Source organism: Rhea americana, unplaced genomic scaffold, assembly GCF_003343005.1.
Source record: "Rhea americana isolate MKP2758 unplaced genomic scaffold, rheAme1 scaffold_12, whole genome shotgun sequence".
Lineage (NCBI taxonomy): Eukaryota > Metazoa > Chordata > Aves > Rheiformes > Rheidae > Rhea > Rhea americana.
The window spans coordinates 6,787,875-6,809,456 of record NW_028185261.1 but is presented as its reverse complement, the minus strand read 5'-3'; the positions used below and the strand labels follow the sequence as shown (position 1 = coordinate 6,809,456).

At 39.6% G+C, this 21,582-nt stretch overlaps 1 protein-coding gene across 2 annotated transcripts in view; it reads right to left on the bottom strand.

The window, feature by feature from the left end:
• The window catches only part of SP3 (Sp3 transcription factor), a 35,277-nt gene extending 13,936 nt beyond the window's left edge, over nt 1–21,341 (bottom strand). The window contains exons 1-4 of one of the 2 annotated variants that reach the window (XM_085322830.1): nt 21,210–21,341; nt 20,874–20,990; nt 9,803–9,893; nt 8,531–9,697 (exon numbers count right to left, since the gene is read on the bottom strand). In XM_085322830.1, the coding sequence (XP_085178956.1) occupies nt 8,531–9,697; nt 9,803–9,893; nt 20,874–20,990; nt 21,210–21,305 (1,471 nt within the window). In that variant the 5' untranslated portion in view covers nt 21,306–21,341. Of the gene's footprint in view, nt 1–8,530; nt 9,894–20,873; nt 20,991–21,209 lie in introns of both variants that reach the window. The other variant, XM_085322821.1, reaches the window with a different exon arrangement.
• Between the last annotated feature and the right edge of the window lie 241 nt (nt 21,342–21,582).

The window sequence follows — 21,582 nt, the reverse complement described above, 5'->3', positions numbered from 1 at the left end:
CTACCTCTGGTGCTTCTCTGAACAGGCTCCATTCTAATTCAGTCTTAACTAACAGAATACTAGGTTTCTCATATTCTCTGCAATAGAAGTTGGGCCTAAAGAAATCAACACARAACAATCCCCACAATTCCTATATCTCATGACAAGCTGATGCAAACACTGGTAAATTTGAGTCAATTTTTATTTTCTACCAATTACACTCAAGCAAAATGAAAGTCACGTTTTTCTTTATTATTATTTCCATGCTTTCACATTTCTGTATGCTCCAACTTATTCATTGAGTTCAAGACTTAGTACTACATCAGTGTAAAGGGGAGATTTGGACATAGTKATTGTTTCAAATTGTCCACAGATTCTGAAAACCATATATTCTGTTCAACTTCTTCTTAGCACTTACTGAGCTAGATTTGTTTTAGGTTTTGTGTTCCCCCCAAGGACTGAAACTAGGATTTTGGTGTACAGTAATTCAGTTCCAAAGGGAGTATTTCACAGTCACAGGAAACCCAGAGCTAACTACAAAAAYGGAGCAAAATTAAGTGTATTAGGTGAACAAAATAATAACTAGGAGACTTGTTTATAGAGCTTCAGAGAGAAGTAACTAAAACTGAAAGGATGCAGATGCAGCTAAAATATTCCTGAGTSTGTTTCAGCTATAATCTAGTGTAGAGAGAATTACTGCTGCCTGCTAAAACAGCCAGGTCATTTACTTATTTCATCATGTATCAGATTAATGCATCAGTTAAACTGAATCAGAAGAGAGGTAATAAGCCTTACCCTCTATCTTGGTCTGCCTCAACTGGGACATCAAGAAAATGTCATCTTATTCATTTATGAGAAAAGTTATTAGTTTATCCACCAACCATAAAAAATGAGGATAAACTGAGAAGGGGGAAGGGGGCAGTGGAAAACTGCTTCATTTGCAGGCTTTACCATCACCTTAATATTTGAGTATGTCTGTCACGTAAAGACTGTGCAGAATCTCACTAACAGCATTCTCAGAATTTCTTGTGACTGTCTCCAAGCTGTGGGCTTCCAGTTTAGCTTCTTTTCCTAGATGCCGTAAGCCACCATGCTTTTTCACTCAATTAAGCTTTACAAGATCTCAATCTGAGATCGCACGTAACTTCTTACCAGTTCCCTCACAGCATTACAAATTGTCTGCCTGCAATCTCAATGTCTTGTAATGTCATGCCTGTTCATTTATTTTTCCAGACAGATGCTTCCCTTTCTGCTTCCCCCTCCCCCCCMMAAAAAAAAACAGATGTGAATTCTCATCTCCTTACCATCTTCTGTTGTTGATTTGGTTTTCAGCTTTCTCCACAGTGCAACCCACACTCCCTCAATACCTTTACTCATACTGCTTATATTTCTGGATGTGAGGAAACTTTAAGAAGAGATGCTCAACTTCTCAGAAATAGTCTTTGTTTATTCCATCTAAACTAAACTTCCTCTAGCCCAGTTATTAACAAAATTAAACTCTTAACTCACCAGCTGTCCCAGTCTTTCAGACAGCAAAATCAACAAAGCAAGTAACTTCTACCTTGATTTACTCCCCAGCACTTAGCTGAGAACTTTTTATTATGTAACAAATTACAAGGCAATAGAAGAGACTCCAGGGAATGTTACCTTGAAATATTTGAGAAACTAAACTTGAAAAATTATCATCTAATTTCAACAGCTATGAATCAGATCTTAAGTTTCTAAAGAAATCAGCTGGTGTATACAAAGTTCAAGAACAGGACCTCACATACTGAACATTTAAGTACCAACAAAATGATTAAAAATRCAGCTGTAGGTCATCTCTTGCAATATATATCAGATACTACCTCTCCAAGTGACTCTATACATTATTCTAARCCATTTATTTACAAATTGAATGATTATGTAAGCCAATACTATCACAACACATATTACACATCAAAGAACAGTTACTTAGCCCACAGTAACTGCGGTTCTTTGAAATGTGTTGCCTACAGAGATTCTCAAGAGTTTGGATTCTTACAGAGAGTGATGCCCACTGCAGCCTGCTCTTACTTTTTTATTTCTCATGGTTGAAAATGTAAGAAGAGATAACTAGAAAGCTGTAAGAAATGTTGATCATGCTCAATGTAACACAAGCCAGGAACTCCAAAAATAGATAAGGAAAGCAGGAGGACACACACAGAATTCTGTGAACAGCAGGATTAAGTATTCTTAAATAACAGTATTAGATTGTTAGTGGGGCAAACAACAGACTTGTCAATAATAATTTAGGAAGGCAGAATTGTTCAGTAAGTATTTCTGTTCTGTATTTGGATAAAGGCCAGATAATAGTTCTATCACTAGATGAGAATGAAATGCTTCCCACTGACAATACATCAGGATTATGATTAAAAAAAGCTACTAAAATAAAGACTTAGTGTATCAACAAATCAAAATAATTTTCATTCAGCAATTTTAAGAGATGACTGAAGAGTTCTCTGCAGTTTTAATACTGTAAGCCTTGGACCATCTGAATGCTCCAGTGGATTAGAAAAAAAGCTATCACTGGGATAATACTGAAAAGGGGGAAACAAGGACTCAAAAGAAGTAGAGAAAGATTTAATACCACTCAAGATGGGACTGTACTGGATTCTAAAACAATACCTTTTTTTTTTTTTTTTTTAAATCAATGCCATCACTGTTGATGTCATGTACCTGAGACTTCTACATAACAAGGGACTTATTACAGTATAGTATTTAGATTAAGAAAACTGAAATTCAAAATGAACATTGAATACAGGGATTAAAAATTGGCATGAACTTTAAATGTAGACTGAGAACTATCACTTACATATGACAAATAATAAAGCGGGTATGTCACCAACAATGCAATTCTTTCACTCCTTTTGTCCTTAAAAATTTTTACCTTTTGAAACAACCTGTCTACTGCAAGCAGTAATGATACCTGACACCCTCTACAACTTCTCATCTAAACTATCACCAAGAGTGTTGTCTTTTCAAAAGGGCAATCACAGATAGGATTGTATTATAAAAAAAGTTGCTAGTGTCCTTGGTAGAAATTTCAGATGATTTTTACGAGCCAGATGCCCTAAAAAGTTAGCTTGAGAGTTCTGGACCAAAGTACATGATCCCAAGAGGAGATTCAGAAGGCAAGGTGACGTAGGSAACCCGAAACAAAGGACCGAAAGTGCTGAGACTGCAAAAAGATGGAGCATGGGTTTTCAGCCTTCTTTTCCAGGTAATGAAGTAGTGGAAATAAAATCCCTTGCCTCTAACTTCAAGGATACGCCCCATTCATCCCTAGATATATAATGGAGTTTTCCTTTTGTTTCAGGAACATTTTATAAAAAAAGGATATGACAAAAATGAAAAAGAGTGAGTACCTCAAATTGGGTAAGAGAATTTTTTGTTATCATCCTGAGGATCTCTAAGCCTAAAACAAACAACCATGGGTTGTAAGAAGGAAGTGAATTAGATTCTCAGCTGCTTTGGAATGTAGAGGGGGGAACAGCACATATAGCACAGAGGGCAGATGCTAAAATTCAGTGTTTTCAAGATAAAAAAACACAATTCAATTCCATGGCAGTAGATATGGCATTAAAAAAAMGAAATCAGACTAATTAAAGTTATGGAAACTTTCTTACAGTTGAAATGAGATAATTTACYATATGCTGTCACAAGCAAGTTTGTGAAACACATAAGTGCATCATCATCTAATTCTTCTACAGTTTATTAATTTTCTTTTGAAAATAAAGAAGTAGGGAATGTAATTCAAGCATGCTGAAAGCAAACTATTTACCCAAGATTGGTACATAAATAGATCTAATTCTTGCACTAACTTAAATATGTCAGTTTCCAATTTATTTTTTTCGTATTAAAAATAGAACAGTGGGAGAATCATTCTTTAACTATTTTGATTTCATGCCTTGCAAGCTAAATAAATAGCCTCAAATTTAAAAGGGATATTCCAAAACAGATGTTGCCAGATGAAAATATTTACTTAATATCATTGCTTCAGCTTACTTCATGCCTTTCATAAGATATTTTTTTAAATAATTGGATTCAATTTCATGTTGACGTCCTGCCCTTCTTTCAAAARCCTGGTATAAAAAGTGCCATAACAGAATGAACTGCAAAACTGTAAGTAAAATTAAAGAGGTTAGAAACAGGAACAGAAAACCCAAARAACACAACTGTAAATACTCCATTCTTCAAATTTTTTTTTTTTTATTTCATCTAACAGATTGTAGACCTCTGCCTCACAAGATACCAGCAGATGAAAGAGACGTTGTTAGTCACTTAGGAAAATATTTACCTAGAAAACTGTTTGCCAATTTTTTGGCAAAAATTAGACTACCTGAATTATTTCAGACTTATATCACCATGATAAACTTCAGGTTCTGGCAGGAACCGAATGAAGCCCCTACAACAAACAGCCAACCACTCCTACTCTCTCTCTACCAGTGCAAGTTGATCAGCAGGCACGACTSTATTCAATGGCAGCAAGCACATGAGTCTATAAACAAGCCTGCAGGAGAAGGAGCTAGGAAGACATTAGAAATGAAGACCACAGTTTTGCTGTGGCACTTTGAGTCAACTGTTGAGAGGAACTCCTTTGACTTTATTCCAACTGTAGACCACCATCTTGGAAAGAAATAGTGTTATATAAAAATAAAAAACTACAAGCTATTTTCCAGCTCACCTATGAGCTTCTTCAGATGCTACTGAAATAGTCAAAAGGAGTACCAAAAAAAATAAATCCTACTTTTAATAAAAAGTGAAGTAGCCTAGATCAGAGCTGGTAAAACTGCCAGGGAACAATCAATCAAAAACGGTAATTCACTGCACTATTAACTTAACCGAGACACCATTACAATTAGATTTTGGTTAACACCATTAAGTGTCCTCTGTATAGGCAATGATATTAAGGAAAAAAAAAAACCATTAAAGCTGGTAAATCTGAAAATTCTTTCAGATGGAAGAAACTGACAAGATAGGAAAGATGGAAACAAGTTAATACATTTCACTAATTCTCTGGTTTTTTTCCAAAAGGAATGTTWTTTCATGTAAAATGTGTGTTCAAGGAGGAATTGTATAAACAGGATGACTAAAAATAAATACCTTTCTTGGACAGGTAAGTTGCTAAAGAGTAATGCAAACTGTGTGCATAATGCCTTTCTGTTACAGACAATGCAGTGTTTTATTACAAAATGGTAACAGGAGGAGTAGACTACTGGACAGCTTTCTAAAGCTTAATTTCTTTGCCAGTGTTAAATACACAAATACAATTTGATAAAGCTTTTTGTTTTGAAAAGCAGTCCTGAAGAAAGTTTCAGATATGACCAACTGATACCCTTCCTCTCTCTACCTCAAGAGAACACTAAGCACAATAAGGAGTAATAAAGCACAATAAGGAGTAATACGAACTCTAGTAAACATTCAGAGAGAGACTAAACAAGCTAATTTAAGACTTTTTTAAAAATAAATTCAGTGCAAATGGAAGGCCCTACATGTGCGTGCCTGGTAAGGCAGACATTTTGTTAGAAGTAAAATTACCRAACATTTTTCAAACTGTATATTAACAAGACAAAATTTAGTTTCAAATTAGGGTTGCAAAGACCTTCTATTATGTAAACAGTGTAGGATCTAGGATAAGACATTTTTTCTCAAACACTCGTAAGAACATTAAAGATGTCTTCCATTGATTATCTGGATAGCAAGGCCTAGAAGAACATCYTTTGTAAAACAGGCCGAAGTTTCCAAACTCTGAAGCAGAACCTACAATTTTCACAGCTACACAGCTAACAGAGCAGTATTTTTTATTCAGACTTCAGATAATGACCCAGACTCATACTATTTTGCCTCAAGTAAAAAAAGTTCTGCTAAGTGAAAACAGAAAATACAGCCTGACTGGAGGGAAAACATTATTTTCACTGGCATTTCTGCATGCACTTCACTCATGTTGAAGGGGGGAAAAAATAAGAGATAAATTCTTCTCATCTCACTTCAAAACATGTTGGAAATTTGCAGAAATGAGGAATGAAGTAACCTCTCTTTAGCTTTAACTTCTCTCATTCTGCTGTTCCTACCACRTATCTTCCCTCTTTCAATTTAAAATTAAACTAGTTTTCCTTATTTACAGGTCAGAAGAGCAATGTATTTTCCCACTCCAATAAAATCATCCACTATCTTCACCTACTTGCATACTTATTCTTTAGTCTAAAGAAAGGCTGCCATACCATACTGTAGAGAGTTATAATAAATAAGACCACCACCACTGAACAACAGCAGATAACTGAGATAGTACTTAGCCACTCTGATACGGACAAAATACCAGATGAATATGGAAAACACACTGAAGGTCAGTTGAGAAAATTCAGTCTGATTCTGTTAGTTAGAAACAATTTTATACTGATAAAAAAAGCGAGTTTCCTGTAATAAGGAGGGACCAATTAAATTCTTCCCAAATTTACGAGATGACAGTTTTAATATCTTCCAGTTCATTCACTATTTCTAGACATGCAGGCAAAATGTCACTGTAAATCTCCACCCCATCTCTAATACAACCAGCTGTTCATAGCCATTCACTTCAGGCAATAGTTTCTGCTATTCACCTACTATTTCTGCTTATTTGATCACATTTCATATACTCCATTTACTCACTTCCATTCACATAGGAGATTCCTTACAGGAAAACATAGCTAAGAAATGGTTGATAGAATGCCATTGCATTTGATTATGAACAAGTATTAAAACACTCTCCTCTTAAGGAGAGTCAAGAGACTAACACCACAGCAGGTTCCACTTCTTTCTCACATGTCTTTTCTTTTGGTTCCTCCTCTCTGCTTTCCCTTTTTATCTTTCTTCTCAAGTTTCTTCTATGTCACTCCATAAGCAATAACATGATCTACTGATCCTGCACCAAATACAAACCTGAAAAAATGAAGCAGTTCTGATCCCTCTTATATTTCATATTAGCGATAAGGCTCTTATTTCTAAGTGTTACATAGACATTTGAGTTTAGCTATAATACCATGCAAAATACATGCACTTTGCTACTAATCTCTAGACCCACTCTCCTCATCAGTAACAAGATGCAACAGARACAAACTAACATTTCTGTGGTCACAGGGAAAAGTTAAGAATCAAGTTTACCAGCCATGGCTAATGCTGCGAGCAACAYACTCATCTTGTTAAGCGCTGTTGCCTGCAAACCAATGAAGAGCAGAAACAACTGGCCTAGGTAATTTTTCCTTGATAAGTCAGTAACATAGAAGTCATTTCCAAAACAAAAAGAACTAGAAAAACATCCCAGATTATTATTTTAAATTCAAATTTTAGATTCCAAAGGGAATGCCACCTTCCTGACAGAGAATTTACCAAAGGCAGTAACCATGTAAGGATTATAATGAGTAGGCCTTGAAAGAATACCAATTCAGCAGCTTCTCTTGGCATTTTTAAACTTGAAATTGCATCCTTCTCACATATTTAAATGGGCATACAATACATACATTTATGTTTTAAGATAGTGAACCATAAATGTTAAAGTAATGAACCAGAGCCTTAGTTCATGTGATTAGAACTACTAGTAAACAACTAGTTTACTACTTCACAAMTAGTAAATCTAGTGTTTTCCAAGCTATTATTTATTGTATTTCTCTCCCAGATTACCAGGCCTATTTTATCAGGCCTAAATTATCAGATTACCCCATAGATGTGATTAAACACCTTCAGGTACAGCAAGATGTCTTGAAYCTCAATCACCTCTTATATGTTCTTTTACCTAAAATAAGCACGCATGTTTAATTTCCATTAAGAAAAACYTAATTTAAGAAAATTATATTTCTTATCTGCTCACAGAGATAAAACACATTGTGAAGGTTACCATTAATATTTGTACATACTGAAACATAATACAAATAAGTAGTACTGGAATATCATGCATGTTCTTAAGCATACCCATCATTTTGATGTTTGCATGCTTATTTCCCTTCTGCTTATATGAGCTTTGTACATCTTAGTTATGCTGATATTAAATCAGTAAGAAATTAATTTAACAAAATACTAGATCAATAATAGTACCTCAGAGGTCCACAGATTTTCAGAAATTAAAAAACAATAGCAATAGATCTTCCAAAAAACTTGATCTATTCAGGACTGGGAAGGAATGGGTATGTTAATGACACCACTGTCCTGGAAGTGTGGTAGCTGAYGGTCAGATTTCCCCCTCCTCAATTTAGAATACAGATTTTCTGTTTTATTATACTTACAAACATTCTTAGACATTGTATTAGAAGTGCTGTTAACTAATATGACCAGTAGAGAATTAAAGGAAYGTATAGCTTAAGAAGTGGGATGGGAATACATTCCATCATTACTACAGTTTCTTGTGAAACAGTAGTTTCAAATAAAAGCTAACATGACTTTATTTAACCCATTGTATTTTGTAGGCTTCTGTAGCAAGACAATAATCTTACAGTTATCACCATTCAAATTAACTACATGCAATAAGAAAAACTAATTTTACACAAAAGAGTAAAGTAAATACCTGCAGGACTGCCAGCATTTTCTCCTTGATGCAGCTGAATACCAGCAGAATCTATAGAGTTTACTGTAACTGTCTGTAGATTTGGCAATTGAGCAGTGCTTAGACTAACTGGAGTTGACGTCAACGCCCCACCTGCTGCAACTTGACCAAGAGTGAGAGTCTGCACAGGTGTTAGAGTTATTTGTTGACCGGGTGCATTCTGAATTTGCAAGTTCTGCAAGTTCTGAACTCCTTGCACTTGAAATGTCTGCCAGGTTATCTGCCCAGAAGGGGTCACTGTTTGTGCCTGAATTAAAAAAGTTCCAGGATTCAACTGCAGCTGAAGATTTTGAAGAGCCTGCTGCGATATACTTTGACTTGCTTGCACACCATGGATTGTCTGTTGCGCAATACCTTGTACAATCTGGGCTTGGCTGGTTGGCTGCTGAGACTCCTGAAGCTGTATGTGTTGTACAATTGGCTGTGCTGTGGAGACCTGAATATTCTGAGCCTGCGTATCATCAGAGACTGATGTCTGGATGTAATTTCCCTGAAGATCAGAACTGTGAACTTGGCCACTAGTTGTGGTCAAGTTGTTTGCATTTTGTTCCAATATACTTGAACTGTCTATGGTAACGGGCAACTGTGATGAAGATGATGTTGGCACAAACAAGTCATTATCAGTGGTGGTTTCTGTAATTTCAGGAGAAACTTGCTCACCAGTCCTTTCAGAAGTATCTGAACTATCCATGGCCTGTCCAGTATTTATCAAGTGCCCATCTGCATTAATGCCTGCTGTCATCGTTTGAGAACCACTGCCAAGTCCCAGAGAATCTAGATCAACACTATTGATGGGTACAAAAGTAATATTTCCTGGCAGTCCAAGAGGGACGTTAGCAACTACTTGTGCTTGGCCAGGAAAAGAAGAACCACCAATTGCAACTCCCTGAACCTGGACCTGACCAGACTGTGATAAGATATTCTGAATGTTAGTTGACGGTGTTCCAGAGGCAATTATGGTTTGATTTGAGCCAGGAATGATCTGAATTTGACTAGTTTCTTGATTTATAGCACTATTATCAGAAGAGGTTGCAAAGCCAAGCTGAACTTGCTGACCATCCGCCGTCTGGATCTGGGGTATTACTTGATACTGTACATTAGACACTGTACCATTCGATGAATCTGATCCTGGTGCAACAGAAAAGATTTGTTGATTTTGCAAACTCTGAATAGGAAGGACATACTGCCCACTTGAAGTTACTGTGGCAGCACCTGGAATCTGTACTATATTACCAGCTTCATCCTTTATAGTGGCAGGAGCTGCAGACAAGACCTCCCATCTATTTGGAGTTCCTGCTAATTGTACAGAAGCCAAATCCCCTGTCTGAATAAAAAAAGAAAAAAGAAAAGAAAAAATTAGAACAAAAGACATACAGATTACATGCTAGAACAATCATGCAATTTAACACTAGAGATAGATGAACTACTGAAAAACATGCAGTGCAGCCCATATAAACAACAGCAACTGGATTAGAACTACAAAATACAGAGTTGGTAAGTGAGCTAATGCCTAAGTCAGGGTAACCAACCTGTGGTTTTGGAGCTGCATGTGGCTCTCAAGCAGGTCAAATGCAGCTCCTGTGCCATGGCTACATCACATGACCAGCAGCAGGGTTATTCTGGTGTGGGGGCTGCTGAATAATCCAAATCCCTAGCTGTGGGAAGAAGGGAGCTGGCAGGAGATGCTGAAGCTATCATCATCAGGTTATCCTGGGACTCAGCTGTACTCTTTACCTAGCCCAACATCTACTGCATTTAAATGCAGCGAAGCCATGTCACCCATACCTCCTCCTAGAGCCTCATTGCTTTTTTGGCTCTCTAGTGGGTGCACGTGCATATTATGACTGTGTGTGTTTGTGCTTGTGCATACCGACTCTGTGTGTTCTTGTGCACATTATGTGTGTGCATGTGTCTCAGCAACATAGTGTTAAAAGATAGCTTAGTCACAGAGTTGGGAAGACTACATAGCCCCTCTTCAAATTGCATGTAAGAAAGTCTTAGCTTTTATAGGCTTACATGAGTTATGGTTTCACTAGCACAAAAAGGCCTCCAGAACTAAGGACTTTTACACTGAAATCACAGTTGGATTAGTCATATGTATCTGTTAGAAAAAAAAATCTATCTTCATTAAGTTGGAACAATAGAAAAGGTCAATGTTTCAGAACGATCCATGGATGGTTAATGATTAAAGAACCCTAAAGATTGATGTACTATGCCTTTGTTTCTTATTCAGTAAAGGAAAGGTAAATTGCACTTACCTTTCTTTACCAAAGCAAGCTTTTTCAGAATAGAGTATTAAGAATTAGAGTTAATATCCTGCAATGCTTAGCCCAGATTTGCGTAGTCAACAACACGGTATTTTAAACAACCATCAATTTAAAATCATGTAGGTAAGTTTCTCCTGATTTGTTCTATGGTCCTACAGTAAATCAACGGAATGACTTAATATTTAGTAACAAATAAGTGACTTATCTTACAACTCATTCAGCATTAACTGTGAAACTGATTTGGTCTTCTTGGCAGAGTTTGCAGTACATAGAAAGAAAAGCTAGTGTGTCCTTTTGCTCTGATTCTATGATCGTTCCTATTAGGGGAACTACCAGAGCATGTCATAGCTTCTTTCTGATGCTGTGCTCTGATTTCCTTTAGGATGAAACCTGGATATGCCAAAAACAACACATAGCCAACTGTCGTCTAACATGTCACWTGTCTAACATGTCATTGAGATTTAGCCAGCCTGAGTTAATCCTGTGCCATGCATCAGAGTACATTTACTCCACAATCTAAGCTAGGCAAAGCCCTAGCTAGATTCACTTTCTTATTCTATTCTGAGCTCCAAGACTGAAATGTTTATATACACACAAAAAAAATTTGAAGTGTGTATATTTATTTTTTAAATATGAATTTTATTATTTTCTGATAAGAAAACCCATATCTTGGTTCTAAATACTTTTTAATAGCTGTAAAAATAATAAACTGAATCATCAAAAACAACTAATTTCAGGATCTTAATGCTTTAAAGATCAGAGGAGAAAAGGGGGTCTCAGTAATCTCATTCTACAACGCTTTCTTATGCTGATTATACTTTCATATAAAGATTGGATTTAAATCCTTTAGTATTTCAAGCTTATCATTTATGAGATTAGAAAAACTTCTGCAATATTCTATAATGTACCATCCTACCTAGAAATAGGCAAAAAAAATTCACCTTCCTCTATCACATTAGCTTTATACTCTGATGTTGAGTAATAATACATGCAGCTACTGGTTGCTGAGACGCTGAAAAGAAAGTTCATAGCTAATCAGTCTACCAGTACATAAATATTTATTAACTGAACATTTTAYTACACATCAGAAGACTGAGAAAAGTCATAAGTAAACAGCAATCACAAAATACAAAAAGCAAAAAAAAACCTTTGACCTGTGCTATTATAAAATAAACATATAACATGTTGATCATATCCATTAAAACAACAAGGAAAATAAAAGTAATAGGAACCATTAAAAGTCTGATATAATTCCTTGCTGATTTAAGACTGCTGTGTACAACCAAATGTTGAATGTTTAGGCTACAACTGGACTGACTTAATAAAYCACGGTATATCAATACAAAGAACATCCCCTCCAGCGAAAGTTTAAAATCAACCTATCTCCCTCACAATACAGAAATGGCCTACTTTTTTTTTATTATTATTATTCCCCTCCTCCACCAATATATCTTGATTTCCACATCTCCATTCAGTGGCCTTTACCATTTTCATTTTGAGCACAAAAATCCTCCTCACCTTTCTGCAAATGCTCTAAAATCTTCCCCCAACTCTGCTCTGAAAGGGTTTTAGTTCAATATAGCCACTTTCTTAACAGACACACTTCACAATCCATGGAGAAGCAGCATGGTCATGCATGCGAAGCTATGCTACACATGGTATATGTAACGCCTGTTATTCACATGTTGCGTTTACAGCTGGCTATATCAGGGACTGCCAGATGAATCATGAGGAGGGAGGGGCAGAAGAGGCTGAAGTCTTCAAGMAGCTCTCTGGAATCTATCAAAATTACTAGCATTAAAGCAGGAAAAAAAACTCTATGGTAAAGACTACTCAAGGATGATCTCTAACCTCAACTGGTCATTGCTCTGTCATAACAAGCTCAATTGTTACACCCTTTCTCAAAGATTGAAGAGCTGGTAGGACATTTCTTGGGTGTCCTTTTCCTAATAAAGGGTAGCAATCATCTACATCCACAAGCCATTAAGAATTATTTTAGTTCCTCAAAGTCCTACCACTGACATATAAGCATCTACAGCCCACATACCTATTGATCCTTAGAGCATAATCCTAAATTCAACCGTGTGATTTCTGTCTCTCAAACGTATGTGAGAAATACTTAAAGGATAGACATAAAGCAACAAGTCTTATCCTTAAGAACTGATAGACAGACAGCAGTTATTTATAAGCCATTCTTTTAAGAAAAGGTCAGATGGTTGCAATTCAGAGGTTCTGTGTCAAGAGGAAAGGAAAAAGTTCTGAGGAAAGTTCAGCATTAGCATCACTTAGCCAAGGCGGAAAGAACAGGAAGCAACGGGAGTTTACTGAAAGTAGTAGCAGGAAACAAGAGACAGGAACAGAGCAACAACAACAACGAAGTAGCTTAAATGGGGCACTGGAAGAATTGAAATCAAGTGGTATGTTCGCCTGAAGAAAGGTCAAGTGTCCCCAAAGAGTGGAAGCAGCAACTGCTGCTGCTGCTTGTCTTTTGATTCTTTAATAAGGTTTTATAATCTGCAGTAAGTATCATAATGTGATTTCTCTCCCTAAGCTGAAATTCTCATCCCTGAAGAGTAAGAGGTGATACTAGTAATTGCATATTGTTCAACCCATTCAGAAGAAACTAAAGGAAGCTTAAGTTAAATAAAGAAGATGACAAGAGACTAACACACACAGAAGATAAACACCTTTAAAAGGTGACTTAAAACATGTCAGCATGGGACTAGGATATCCTTCACCAAAGTAAAACTGGAAAGGGAGAAATGTCATCCCTCCATACATGTTGTAGGCTCATGCATTTCAACAAGCCAGACATGATTAACCAGACACATGCCATTGAGCAATCACTATTTTTTTGCTGAAGAACTAATTCATCTGTACCAGTCTGCTGTGGACTGCTTTTACTGCCCACTTTTCAGAAAGTCACTTTTGCCCCAATTAGTCCTGGAGCAAAAGCATCAGCAAATCTGATGAAGCATCACATACCCAATGAACAAGACTGGCCAGTGTCTCATCCAAATTGTTGTTTTACGAAAGAGTTAGGGCTCTAACACATGAATTTAATACCATGTGTTTACCAAGCTACAGGAAACTATCTGTGCATTCTTAGGTTATTACAAACATTAAGATAAAATGCACTTGCTTCAACTCTTTCATTAAGGTATGAGCTAATACATTCTATCTTATATTTGCCATAGGTTAAGAACATGCTCAACACCAGTCACWGTGGTTCAATCGACACAAAGCTGCTGTCAAGCCAAATTAATTCTGTTGCATGTTTCAGCCCTCTGCCAATGAAGCCATTCAATTCAGAGAAACACATTAACCTGTATCAAAAGTTTAAGAGAAGCAAATACTGTTTTGGGGGAAAGTATTAGCTGAGGCTGCTTAAAATGTTATTTTAAAAGATTTGGTAAAACAAATCTAATGCTTAAATACTATCTCAATTAAGGAAGATGTACCTCTTTTTGCTTGAGATAGACAACTGGGCCAAAAACTTCAAATTTTTAGCCCGTTTTTATCACTAAAAGTTCACAACCTGTCTAAACTAAAACATTATGTCCCTGACACGTCCCTAGGAGAAACAAGAAGCTACAATATTAATGAATGAGACACTGCAAGAAGGAGGCATTTTTAACCAGATTGTTTGTAATGTCTTTTTTTTAATAATAATCTGTATTTAGCTGCATGACTAACTAGAATTTTGAGTAAGAGTTTGCATTAAATGGTTTGCTTTCCTTATGCCTTCAACTCAGGTGCCAAAGGCTCTACCAAATCATAAAAAAGGGCAAGAAGAAAGATCTGAGGACTACAGGCTGATCAGCCTCACCTCGATCCCAGGGAAGACAGTGAAACAAATATTTGTTTCTATTTCCAAACATAYGAAGGACAAGAAGGTGATCAAGGTAGTCAAAATGGATTTATGAAGGAGAAATGATGCTTAACCAACCTGACAGCCTTCTACTATGAGATAAACAGTCTGGTAGATAAGGGTGAGATGTTTTTTTATCTCAATTTTCAATACCATCTCCTGTAACATCCTTATAGATAAACAGATGAAAACTGGCTAGGTAAGTGGACAGTGAGGCAGACTGAAAACTAGCTGAACAGTCAGGTTCAAAGTGTAGTGATCAATGGTACAAAGTGCAGGTGGAGGTCAGTCAATAGTAGCATACTCCAGAAGTTGACGCTTRGGCCAACACGGTTTAACACCTTCATCAATGACCTAGACAGTGGGACACTGCGTGCCTTCAGCAAGTTTGCAGATGGTACAAAACTGGGAGGAGGGGTTGATACACCAGATGGTTATGCTGCCATTCAGACAGACCTAGACAGTCTGAGAAATGGAATTCTCCATTCCAAACAGGAATTATCAGGAAAGAGATGAAGAGAAATGCAAAGTCATGCACCTGGGGAGGAATAATCCTATGCACCAGTTCAGGCTGGGAGCCAGCCATTTGTAAAGTGCTTTGCAGGAAAAGATCTGGGTGTCCTGGTGGCCAGAGAGCTGGATGTGGGCCAGCAATGTGCTCTTGCAGCAAAGGTGGGCATACAGCATTAGGAAGAGCATTGCTGACAGGCTGAGGGAGGTGATCCTTCCCTTCTATTCAGCACTGGTAAGACCACATCTGGAGCACTGTGTCCAGCTATGGGGTCCTCAGTAAAAGAAAGACATGGACACACTGGTGTGAGTCTTGCTAAGGGCCACCAAGATAAGCAAAAGAACATTTGACATAAAAGGCGAGAGCTGGGACTGTTTAGCCTCAAGAAGAGAAGGCTCAGGGCAGATCTCGTCAGTTTATATAACTGCCTGACTGGAAGGCTGTAAGGAAGACAGAGGCAGACTTTTCTCAGTGGTACCCAGTGAAGGGACAAGAGACAATGGGCACAAATTGAAATATAAGAAATTCCATTTAAATATAAGTTTTGTTTTGTTTTTAAACTGTAATGGTGATTGAACACTGGAAAAGTTTCCAAGAGAAGTTGTGGAATCTCCATCCTTGGAGACATTCAAAATCCTGGACACAGTCCTAAGCAACTTGCTCTAGTCAACCCTGTTTTGAGCATGGGGTTGAACTGAATCTCAACAGGTCTTTTCAAGCCTCAACTGTTCTATGAAACGTTTCTATGACATTTCACATTTCCAACCAGTGTTTGAATATCTGAGACTACTTCTTCATATACGTTCTTCATGTTGTTTTTAAATACATAAATATTTTTAAATGTGTATGTTTTCATAGTTGCTCTATTACATCTAAAACTGTAAGAAGGAATAAAAACAGAATGTTAAGACCCGCCTTAAAGAAGCTGTAGAAGAACTTCTACGCTTAGTTCTGATTCAGCAATAAGAAGACATCATTAGAATGGGAAAATGGATCAACACTTTAAAAGGTGAGCTTCTGGACAGCAACTGAGAAAGGAAAATACTGTTAGGCATTACTTTTTACCTGACGCTTGTCAGTTTTGCACAAATATAAAACAGAGACAGAACAATACCATGCAGACTTTTCTACAGTGGCTGAACGCATTTTAGCGCAGCTGTCTGCAGCAAGACGTTTAGCATCAGGAGCTATATTATCATCCATAAAGGAGAAAAATGAATGTCAGAACAGCTTTATTTGGAGTGTCATCAGAATCATTACATAGGTCAGAGGACCAAAAAGTATGTATGACTACGGCACATGGCATTAATCCGTATTTTTGCCAACTGCAAAACATGAAATTTAAAATACCCTCACATTTCTCTAACTTATCCTATCAACAATCCCAGTTTCCACACAAACTGAGATTAAGCAGACAGCTTCTCAAATAATTGAAGTAATGCTCCAAGGCATACATAAACTGAAATTCTAGATTTTCATCAAGTTTTGTGAAGCCCTGATATCCAATTCTAAAGCTCAGGATGCTCCATAGCAGTCTTAGAACACTCCAACCTTTATTTGTAAAAAACACAAAATGCTTTGTCTACAATAGAGAAGCGATATTCATTTTTAGCCATATTTTTAACTACTAACCTCTCCAAACGTTAATTTTCCACAAATTATTTACATGTATTGTCACTTCCCCACCAAATCTCCTGCCCTCCTCTCCCCTCCCCCCCCCTTTTTTAAACCAAAGACAGCCTGGAGAGCACTAGATGCAGCTACTTCTGCCACAACTGGAACAGCCAACTCTGACAACTCCCATTCTTTGGCAGCTGTCAGAGCCGATGGCTTTCTCAGCCAGCCTGCCGGTTTTCTTAATTTATCTATCAGTCTTTCCACCCTACACCCCCATCAGTCTTGAACTGTATCTACACCCATCCCAGTCATGCCTACCACAGCTGTAAGAATGACCCTTGGGAACATGTTAGCTCAAGAGAATCTCTTTTACTCTGCATTCCAATGAAGTAAGAGCACGCACGCAATCAGTTACCTTCTCCACTCTGTAGCTTCTTAAACAATCATCTAACCATCAAGACTTTGCTGGACCTAAATTTTAGAATCTACTTCCTCTTTCCTTCCCTATGCACTGCTCTCCCATCTTCTCTGTTGCTTCTCCTCTTCACTTCATGCTAAAATCTTTGCAGATGTTTCAACTGAAATAAAACTAGAGCATAAGTGTTTACAACTAAACAAAAAATCAAGAATATTAAAGTATTCAGTGAGAAATAAATAAAAAAACTAAAACTTCTCAGACTTCAAATTCCCTAAAGAGAAACACAGCCAGAGAAGTCAAAATACATGGGCTGTCATTCTAGGTCAGGCAGCTGCACATGCCATTCCAACAAGGCTTCATACATACAAGTAGGCAGGAATAATCTGCGAAGAAGTTTCCACAACAAGCATTTGAACCAACCACGGATACACAATTATGTCACTACGATAAAGTGTCTCAGGTAGGGGGGTTGTGAACTCCAGAATTAAAACGAAACATTAAAACCAAATACAAGTAGATAGAACACAAAACACTGGTGTCAGATACTCGCAGAGAGGATAAATCACAGTAGCAAAGCCAAAGCAGAAAGACTGCAGTCTCCAGCATCAATGTACAAAGACACGATCAACAGTAATGTCTGCTGATGTTTTCTCATCCAGATATAAGTACAGCTCTAACCAGAATCCTGGGCCAAGTTGTGGACTAAAGATAGTCTGCCCAGTTCACTGATAAAGGACCAAATAGAGAAGAGGGTTGAATCTAGTTCTGTAAACTATCCTCTTGACCTGCTTTTAACACCTAGCAGTTACCATGTGCACTAGTCTCTTTATTTCCACTGTAATCATTTATGTGGCATAAAAGTGGTATCCAGACATAGAATCAGAGAACAATTTCAATTGGAAGGGACCTCTGAAGGTCATCTAATCCAATCCCTGGGCTCAGAGCAGGGCCAAGTAGATCACAGCAAACATGACCGCATTTGCTTCAGCTCCTCCCCAAATCCTAGACATTCAATATTCCCTGCATTCCTATGGGAGTTTTGTTGCTGCTGCTGCTGTTGTTTTTAAGTCATTCTCCTGGTCTCTTAGGGAGCAGCCACAACATACCACTTCAGACAGAGAAGCGGTGTACAGTAACCGACTAGTCTAGCATACTCTCCTCAGCCTTGCCATTTCCTACCAAGTGAATGTCAGTAAAACATTAACAAAATAACCTTAGAACACAGCTCTGCTATACTTATATGTGAAAGCTGTTCTATTGCTTCTAGAAGTAAATGCCTTTACGCATTTATCTTCTATTGTCTGCTTACACAGCGTGAGAATTCTACCAGATATGCAGCAGTCACAGCTACATTCCAAGTATGGAAGATACTGGGAAAGGACTGCATCCCAATTGCTAAGTTAGGCACTCTGACCCATACACATGGATCAACCAGATACATCAGTAATCCTGGGAAATGGGAGAGCACTGCAGTTCTTAGGAAGATCAAACCTGTGTCCATGCATATAAGTTTTGTTTTCCACACGTGTTACCAGGCATCTAAAATTGAAACCTTTTTGGATCCTCTCTCCTTCTCCCACCCCTCAGTAAGATGCATTTGGAGACCAGGAAAATCTTTATTGCATTAATCCCTTTCAGCATCCTGTTTTTCACAAGGAACATGTTTCAGGGACTTTACTCCCTCCCCTTCCGTTATTAAGGTCATCTTAATTAACTTCAGTGTCTAGTTCAGTTACTATAGTTATCTGCTTCAATTTATATTTAGTTTCCACCCATAACATTCAGAATCATTCAAGAGAAACGATGTAGGAGAGTAAGAATGATCAGAGTGCTATAACAGATCCATGGGATGGGCCCATCTCCATGTTTGAAAAGTATTAAGTGTGTTTGCATTTACATTTAGTTTTAACCAAGGTTTCAGCTTCACATAAATTACTTCCATGTTGCCCAGAAAAAGCCCCTTTACACATAAACATAGCTGTAAATGAATTTAATAATGTTCTAATGTAGATGAATTAGAATAATGTTCTACTTTGGAACTAGTTTGTCTGTTTAGAACTATTAGAAACTACTTGCCCAGTACCAGCACACCAACACCCATTCAGTCCTAGCACTGCTCATGCTAAGCAATCAACTCAGTCTCAAAATGCACGATTCCAGCTTCAGTATGGCACCAGGTTTAAGGTAGATACAGGGGGAAAACACTATTACATAAGCATCATTCATATATCAATGTACATGTTTATGCAAGAAAGATCTGACCTTCTACTGTGCAGAACTGTGTACATCTGGTATTATGCAACAAAATTTTACAGGTATCTGGGCATTGTGAGGTGCCTAAAAAGATTTTTAAAAGTATTCTCTGTCATTAGCCTTCATCCTGCTGCATGACCACAGACAACTAGTTTGCCTCAGTTCCCCTTTATGCAAAGCACGCCAAAACATACAGGTGAAACTGTCAAACATTTTAAAGTTTAGCTCCCAAGCACTTAGTAAATTTAACATTATCATTAATGTTTTGACATTTGTCAGAAGTCTTCCAAAGCTACTTGGTCCACCAGTACAGTGCTTTGCAGTCTTTTTTCAATCTGCAGAACCCCAAATATGTCCACGACTACGGTATAACAAGTTTAAAAAACAACAGACCTGCTTTAAAAACAAAAAAGTGATTTTTTCCTGCTTGTTTTAAAATCCTTTCTGTAATGAGGTAATACATGCGATTTCCTTAGGGCTAGGACCAAAGAACACTTAATTGCGTCATATTAAACATAGCTAGTAATGGTCTTCTTACATACCAACGTTTTTAGACATCAGTTACTTAAAAACACTTTACCTCTATTAACTCACTGTGGTTATGTCAAGCTTTATGAGCACAGGTCAAAAAAAATTTAGCTTGACCAGTTAAGGAACACAGAGAGGTTTCTGTAAGCCTCTTGTTACGGAGATGGTTAAACTAGCCTCTACTAGTGTAGATTTCTAGTCTGCAAGATCCATCTCATCACACAAGGTCCCAAGGTCATGAGGGCTCCTTTCAGAGCAGGCAGCACAGGAGAGATAAGGACAGAAATTCAGTTTGCAGTGCGAGGGGCCGCATGATAACTGTACCTAGAAAAGACAGCGTTGATACAGGAAGCAGCTCGCCGCCACTGCGATCGTTTCTAAACAGCCATTTTACTTGTAACGGCGTCCCCGCCGACAGCCAGCCTTCATTTTGTGCTGCAGCCCGGGCGAGGCGGCCGGCGGCCGGCAGCCCGCCGGGCGCGCTCAGGTGGAGGTGAGATGCCTCCGGCCTCGGCGGGCGCCGGGCGAGCCGCGCCGGTGCCAGGGCCCGGCGAGGGAGGTTTCCCGCCTGCCCCCGGTTTTGAAAGTAAACGAAGGCGCCGCTCCCAGCGGCGGGGGAGGGGGGAGCCGGGCTCCCGCCTCCTCCCGGGAGCCCGGCTCCTCCTGGAGAGGCAGGGGAGCCCGGGGACCCCTCTCCTGGCAGGTCGGCCCTGCTATCGTCCCTCCCCCCGGGCGGGCAGTGCCGTGTGTCCCGTCCCTCCCCCCGGGCGGGCGGGCTGGCTGGCTGTGCCGTCTCTCCCCCCGGCAGGCCGTGCGAGAGCGGCGGGGCGGGCACTCACCGCTCCGGCAGAGTGAGAGGCGGCGGCGGCGGCGGCGGCCTCATCCTCCTCCGGCGACGGCGGGCCGATCTTGCTGCAGGTGGCCGCCAGCAGAGCGAGCGGTGACGGCTGCGCGTCCTACCCACAGGGGGCGGGTTCAGGGAGAGACGGGGGTGGCGGTTAGCGCGGGGCAGCGGCCGGGCTCCTCGCAGACGCGCGCACAGGAAGCGGCGGCGGCGGCGGCACCGGCTCCCGCTCCCGCTCACAACGTGTCACCCGGGGCGGGGGGGGGGGGGCGCGGCGAGGCGCGGCGCGGCGAGGGGAGGGGGCCCGCGGCCCGGCCGGGCCTGCGCTTACCTGGGGGGCGGCCGCCCCGGCCGAGGCCGAGGCGGCGCCGTTGCCGTGCTGGAGGTACTCGCTGTGGCTGCTGCTGTCCACGTCTAAGGCAGCCATTTCCTCTTGTTTCACGGGCTTCTCGGGAGCTGCGGGCACAGCGGGGAGGGGGAGGGGAGCGTCACTGACGGGAGCGATCACCCCCTCCCTCTCCTCCCTCCCTCCCTCTCCCCCCCCTAACCCCAGCGCTCCCCCCGCCCTCCCGCACGGAGCCCTCCTCCTCCTCCTCCTCCTCCTCCCCGTGCTGCTGCTCTCAGTGCCGCTCTCGCCTCGCTCGCACACGGACGCTCCGGGGCCGGAGCGGGGAAGCGCAGGGCCGGAGCAGGAGCAGGGAGCC